Below are 7,175 nucleotides of genomic sequence, written 5' to 3'. Positions count from 1 at the left end.
ATTAGTAATGTAGTCGTATTCCTTGTCTGTGAGTCTTTTTCGGTATAAGTTAATTAATATCCTGAGATTATTCATTATTTTATATTGGCTATAGTGTTGGGCCTTTTCGTAATATGTCTCATCCCCTAATAGAGATAGTACTAGATTTTTATAGTCCCACGTGTTCATTAGGACTACTGCGTTACCTTTATCTGCCTCTTTGATTGTTATGGTTTTATCTTCTTTTAGTTCGTTAAGGTCGTTCCATTCTCTCTTGCTGAAGTTTGGTCTGTGTTTTTGTTTATTTGTGAGTTGATAAAGGTAATTGGTGATGTGCTCACAGAATTGGTCGAGGGCTTTATTCTTTCTTTTTGTAGGGGTGTAGTTGCTGCTATTTCTAGTTATTGAATCATCGTCGATGTGTTTGTCATAAAATTCATCGGCTAGTCTTAATTTTCTACGAAACTCAGAAATATCGTCTTTCCTTTCATAGTAATTTGGTCGTTGTAGGGTTGGTGTAAATGTTAGCCCTTTGGATAGTATGCTTATCTGGTTGGGTGTAAGTTCTTTATTAGAGAGATTTACTATTTTAATTACCTGAGGTTTCTCTGGTACGTCCGGTGCCATCGTGTATCCCTGTTTCTGTGTACTGGGTCTAAAAAATGGTTGGTGTGGTTGGGTTCAGTAGTGTTGTTTATCTGTCTCGAGTTGCCGTAATTTTTATAGTGGGTTTGTGGTGTACTATTTTGTAGTGTGTTTTTGAACCTCGTGTTCTGTCTTAGTGTTTCAGGTATGTTATGTTGGTAGTTGTTTCTTCTATAGTGGCTTTGTTGTTTGTTATGGTTGCATGGTGGGTTCCTAGAGTATAGGCTTCGTTGGTGTGTTTTAGTTGGGTTATGTAGATTGTGGCTTCACCATGACGACTATTATTATACTGCTGCTAGTTATTCGATGGCTACAGCCACTCCTAAGACCACACTACTCAATTTACAAAAACAGATAGTAGTAATTTACGGTCAGTCAGTTGAACTTGTCATGCTACCAGAACCTAAGGATATTATCACGTGTTTCTTGCCGGAAAAAGGAAAGTAAACTATGAATATTAATCTTAATTTTAATTTTAATTTAATTTTCTAAATAGTTCTTTTCTCTTTACATATTCCATTTTAGTACATATTTTTGATAAGGTTTTTCAAAAACCGAAACATGTAAAAGGAAAATTAAAATGTACCCAATTTTAAGAAAGTAGCATTTTCGGTCTTGTTTTTCATAAATCATATATATATATATATATGATTTATCCTAACACAATCAGATCAATCGTTCGATGATCAGATCATTCACTCAATGAATGTGACATTACGCAATATTCCAACGAGGAAATTCTACAAAAACATATTCTGCTCTGTGTTTGACAACTTGCTCTGTTCTGGTTGGCGAAATAATTTAACGTGATAATATTCCTATTCATTCTGCCAAATTAAACAATTGGTTTTTCCTTGGGATCATAAAACTGAGTCTCGTTATCAGATGACACACTCCAGACCGGGACTTTATCTAAGTTTATAGAAAATCATTGAGTTAAAGCAAAAATTTAAAAATCATGAAAATCAAGGAATCTTCATTTGTGACAGCTCTTGAAAAATGTACAAATTAAAGAATAATGTACTACAGAAAACGCTTGCTACCGTATGGCTTAAAGGATTTTTTAAAATCCACAAATTAATCTTCGTAGAAAATGGATAATTGCATTTTCTTTTCGTAAATACACATTTATTTTTTAATTTTGAATGCAATAAATGATTTGATTTCAACAATAAGCTATTCCTTGGAATAAAAATCAAGAAAATGTTTAGCTGCTTCTTTTTTTTTTTTGTGGATTGGTTTGCTTTTCATTATATTTGTTTTTATTTTAGCTTTTTCGGTTTTTTTCCTTTTTTTCTTTTTTTATTTGTTGGGACATAGATTTGAAAATTAAGAAAAGATTACAATCGGTAACCATTAGAAACTGTTGTTGAGACTGTTCTCATTAAAAGTTTAGAATTTTATACGATATGTTAAAGTCTACCTCACTGGAAAAAACTTCTGCTAAAATTAGCTATAGTTTTCGGTTATCAACGAATGAAAAGTAAGGCCTTTGTTGCTGCTTAGCTTCAAGTCAGCTGTAATTGAGCAGAAATATAATTATAGGCATCCCTATTCATTCATTCTGCCAAATTGAGACCATCCCGTCTTTTATAGTACATGGAACAATAGTATTTAGTATGGCATTCTTATATTTAAGGCGGTAGAGTGTGATCTGAAGATTAGACAATTTTTTTTTTCTAGCAGGGCGATTGGTCATGTTGAGGCTCTCTCATTAGCATTCATTTTTGTTGTTTAGCCCATGTGACACTTGATCGAGGCGATGTATAATCAAAAGAGTTTCAGCTATGATCATCATGTCATTTTTTTGTTCTTTGCTTTATTTTTTAGGCGTAGTGTATCTATAACTTCATCATCCTAAATATTCTGTTTTTTAGTAGGATGTGATTTGAGGGAGATTTGGCCGGTGATTCTAACAAGTCAAACATTCACGAAAAAGCTCCCTTTTAGTTCCTTACGGCTCTGAGAAGAAAGTAATGTCAACTTTCATAATAGAAAAATAAGGGCATTTCAAAAAATATTCATGTACCTAAGCGCATTAATGTTCTGCCTTTGAAAACTGCTGAAAAGCAAGCTGAGCTCTCTACCAAGTTGGATACTGCACTCAACACTGTTCATATCTGTGATGACATAAAATCATCTTGGAAGGCTCCGCGTGATGCAACGCACTCTGCATCTGTAGAGGTTCTTGGACTTCCTGTTCGTAAACATTAAGATTGGTTCAGTGATAACAACACAGATGTCCAGCAGTTGATAGACAAAATGCACAGCTCTCATAAAACATGTATAAATGATAAAAGCTCATCCAGAAAAGAGAATGCTTATAAGAAATCAGAGGCCAAGTTCAACGTGCTCTGAGACATATGAATGAGGCTTGGTGGTCTTCCAAGGCTACTGAACTTCAAGAAGCTGCTGACAGACAGAATTCTAAAGCTTTTTATGAGGACCTTAAGAAAATGTGTAGTCCTCAAGAGCACGGTGTTACTCCTATTTTTTTCATCCAATAGAGAGTCACTGTTAACTGACAAATCTGACGTCCTGATACGATGGAAAGATCACTTCGAAGCCGTGTTGAACTCAGCTCAGTCGCTAATGATGACGTCATAATATCTATTCCACAGCACGCTGAAATACCGGAATTGTTTTTAGAGTCAACCATCCTGGAAGTGGTAACCTCTGTTAAACAGATCTCTTCTGGTAAAGCACCTGGCAGGGATGCTGTCCCTCCTGAAATCTACAAGCATGGTGGACAGAAGCTTTTTAAGAAATTGCGTAACCTCTTCATAAATATTTGGATGGTAAACCGTGTACAACAGGACTTCAAGGATGACTCAATTCAATATCGTTATAAGAACAAAAGAAACAGAAGTGTCCGTGATAATCATCGTGGGATATCGCTTCTGTTTATTGCTGGTAAGATTCTTACTCGACTCATTCTTGACAGAATCATCAAACATGTTGTAAATTATATCTATCCAGAATCACAGTGCAGATTTCTCTCTGGTCGTGGCACTATCGACATGATCTTTTCCCTTCGTTCTGTCATGGAAAAGGTACGTGAGAAAAATCAAGAGCTGTTCGTGGTATCGTTGACCTTACTAAGGCTTTCGACACTGTTAATCAGCGAGCACTATGGAAAGTTCCGAAAAAGCTTCGTATACCTGACAAGATGTTGAATGCTATCATCTTCATGAGGGAAGGAAGGCTGCTGTAGTGTCCGGTGGGGAATCTTCGACTTCCTTCGACGTTACAAACGGCACAAAGCAAGGTTGTGTTATGATCCCTGTCTTGTTTGCACTCTTCTTTTCAGTGATGCTGAGGTATGCTTTTGGCAATATATAAAGTGGTATCAATTCGTGATCTACTTTTTGTAGATGATGCTGCACTAGTAGCGACCTCCTTAGAGTAAGCTCAGGAACTTCTAGACCGGTTTTCTGCAGCATGTAAAGCCTTTGGTTTGATCGTCAGCATAAAGAAGACGGAAGTAATCCACCAATCTTGCCCAACTCCTGAACAAATTCGAGGTGTAAAGCCGAAGCCACCGGTTCATAATTTTCCAGACACTCCTATACAATTTGATGGGAAAAACCTAAATTATATGGAGTCATTTACATATCTTAATAGTAAAGTGAATTCAAGCGCTTCCCTTGATGATGAAATCGCCAACCGTCTTGCAAAGGCAACCAATGCATTTGGCAAACTCCGTCATCGCCTATGGAATGAAAGGGGCATTAAACTTGACACCAAAGTACAGGTCTATAAAGTTGTAACTCTTACTACTCTCTTGTATAGCTCAGCATTGTGAATACCCTATAGATGACACATTATCCAAACAGACATCTTCCACAAAGGCTATCTCAGGACAATCTGCGGTTATTCACTAAATGACAGAGCTTCTAATGCCGACCTGTTTAGTAAGTGTAAGATTAGAGGAATCGAGAGTTTCCTTATGCAGTCACAGTTGCGCTGGGCTGGCCATGTTGTCAGAATGAGTGATGAAAGAATACCCAAAGTCCTCATGTACAGTCAGCTTGATAATGAGCACAGGAATGTTGGTCGACCATGGCTCAGATATAAGGACAAGCTGAAGAGTAACCTCTTAGAGATGAAGATAGCTCATGACACCTTTGAGCGAACAGCCTTGGAGCGAACAAAATGGAGATAGTTGTGTCAAAATGGTATTAGAAACTTTGTTGCAACCAGCATTAACAGACTTCGGGATGCAAGGCAAAGGAGAAAAGTGGCTGCAAATATACGACCTGCACTGACCTGTAATCCTCATTCTTGCAGTTTCTGTGGGCTTCTTTGCAAATCGTAGGCGGGACTTAAATGTCACATTCGACATAAGCATTATGACTGACTAAGAAAGAGTAGATTGTCGGATCCTCATATGTCGAAACCAACGGGAGAGTCCATTATATACATATACACAACAAGCTTTCCGACACTTTCCGTCTATCAAATTCACACACAAGGCATTCGGGGCTATAATAGAAGACACTTGCCCATGGATTGGTGCAGTGGGATTGAACCCGAAACCACGAGGCTGCAAAGCAAGCTTCTTAGCCACAGTCATGCCCGCGCCTATACTACATAGCCATGCTTGCACCTATGTTATAATAAGGATATTTCAATGAATTTAAGATAATGCCTGTCTCGTTTTTAATAATTAATTCGGTCTTTTTGTGATGTAAACATAATTTTTGGCTGGTGAAGTCATAATTCGTTTAAATTCATGATTTTGTTATAGCGTCTCCGAAACCAGTAGCAATTATTACAGCATCTGTATCTTTCAGATTACACGCGCCTAGATGACTGGTTATTAAATTACAAAGTTAGAAACATCTGTTCTGTCTTTAAATTATGCTTTCAGCATTCGTTTCATAACAAATCTAAAACCATTATAATAAAAATTCACCAAATATTTCAATATGAAACCCTTTGTTTCTATATTCGTTTAGTTTAAAATTCTACTATATAGCCTTTACTGGAAGTAATAAAACCCATTCTAACATCCGTTAAGCTCACTGGCAATAAATTAAACAACTGAATTAGAAATTATTTCACATTCTGAAAAATCACTCTTCTCATTTCGAGTACATTCAGCTACTAAAAATAAAAAAATTAAAATATAATGTCAGCTCGAATTGGAGTTGACAATGAAATATATCATGTAAAAATCTGTTCTGTATGCATATTTAGATACTGCCACAAGGAGTAAAATAACGAAAATTTGATATGAAAATGGCAGTTATTTCAATAAAAACAACTAGTTTTACTGCAAGCCATTTAATTTGTTATATTTTCAAAATAAATATCCTTGAAGTGATTAAGATTTCACCTTTAGGAAGCAAGTAACTTTATTGATTTAAATTTTGGTTTGATATTTCTAAATGATCTATCACCCAGTGAGAAAGTATAATCATTTTTTTATTCAGACTTGAACTAGTTAAAATACCATCTCGCATATATTTTCTATTGGGAAAAATATAATAAAATACATGAATATAAAATTAGTATAATAGCCTTACCATTTTATATAATATTTGCTTGAAATAGTCTATACCTCTCACTTGCTTTACCTTTTCAATGTCTGGGGTGCAGAACGAAAAGTTCTGTTTACCCAACGAAGCATAGCTGCAGCTAATGAGAATTATAGATTCTCAGAAATCTAGAACAAGAAAAGTTATTAGCACATGGTAGTGCTAAAAATAACAAGGCTAATTCTTTCTAAGCACTAGAGAAAAGATACGTCTTGGAAAAAAATGACAGGCGAAAATATAAACTGATATTATTTTATCGTCTCCTGAGATATTTGAATGCGGAAATAAAGGCAGGTAACTAATTACTGTACGATATTTTGTCCAGCTTCCTACTACTTCAATCCATCTTCTCTGCCACCTATTCCTAGGTCGGTCCTGGCGTAGAAACTTCAGGCATCTCTTCCATATTAGAAGTAACCGCATTTAAATTTTCCGGCTGAATTATGGATATTATCTCATCATCTCGTTCTTGGTCTATACCTAGATCTCCTACTGGTTGAATCGGTTTGAAGAATCTGTCTTGTGATTTTTTTTTTCTTTTTCCTGTGACATTTTAATCACATGTACGTAATGCCGGAGCTGTGATCTCTCAATACGGAGAAGTTGTAGCTCGACGTGGAGCGACTACCTGATCTCCAAGCTTTGCACCCTGTTGAGTAAGGTCAATCCGAAGATTCTTCGGGAAAGCCCTCTTGTAATCTCGATCGCACTCTTTGTCATTACCCAACATTCGTAACCATAGGTGAGAACAGGTACGAAAATCCAATTAAAAGATAGCGAGCTTATCTTCTTTAACAATCTCTCTTCCTCTGGGGATCGAATGCTGGAACTAGCGCATGTATTACTGTACTAGTATTTGCAAATCTAGCATCCAGTTCAGCCTCCTGTCTCCCATCACTCGTGAATGCGGCGCCGAAATACTTAAACTTCTCCACTTTCTACAGTTGCGTTCCATAAACATGCAGTTTACAAAATAGATATTATATTTTCTTTATGTCATCATTAACA

General features: G+C 36.3%; 1 protein-coding gene across 1 annotated transcript; it reads left to right on the top strand.

Annotated features, from left to right (window-relative positions):
- Window positions 1–3,170: 3,170 nt before the first annotated feature.
- LOC149137061 (uncharacterized) lies at window positions 3,171–4,789 on the top strand. Its single transcript, XM_089338281.1, has 2 exons — window positions 3,171–3,537; window positions 4,461–4,789. The coding sequence occupies exons 1-2, from the start codon at window positions 3,171–3,173 to the stop codon at window positions 4,787–4,789; spliced, it is 696 nt and encodes a 231-aa protein (XP_089194407.1).
- Window positions 4,790–7,175: the final 2,386 nt, after the last annotated feature.

This window comes from Octopus bimaculoides, chromosome 2 (assembly GCF_046866305.1).
Source record: "Octopus bimaculoides isolate indiv1 chromosome 2, ASM4686630v1, whole genome shotgun sequence".
NCBI lineage: Eukaryota > Metazoa > Mollusca > Cephalopoda > Octopoda > Octopodidae > Octopus > Octopus bimaculoides.
Note: the sequence above shows the minus strand (reverse complement) of the source record. Positions and strands in the feature narration are given on the sequence as shown.

Bases quoted from the DNA above. Each gene is read 5' to 3' on its own strand.
- LOC149137061 (XM_089338281.1), top strand. From the start codon at position 3,171: ATGGAAAGATCACTTCGAAGCCGTGTTGAACTCAGCTCAGTCGCTAAT. The intron at 3,538-4,460 runs GTAAGATTCTTA...TTATCCAAACAG, and splicing joins ATCGCTTCTGTTTATTGCTG to ACATCTTCCACAAAGGCTAT.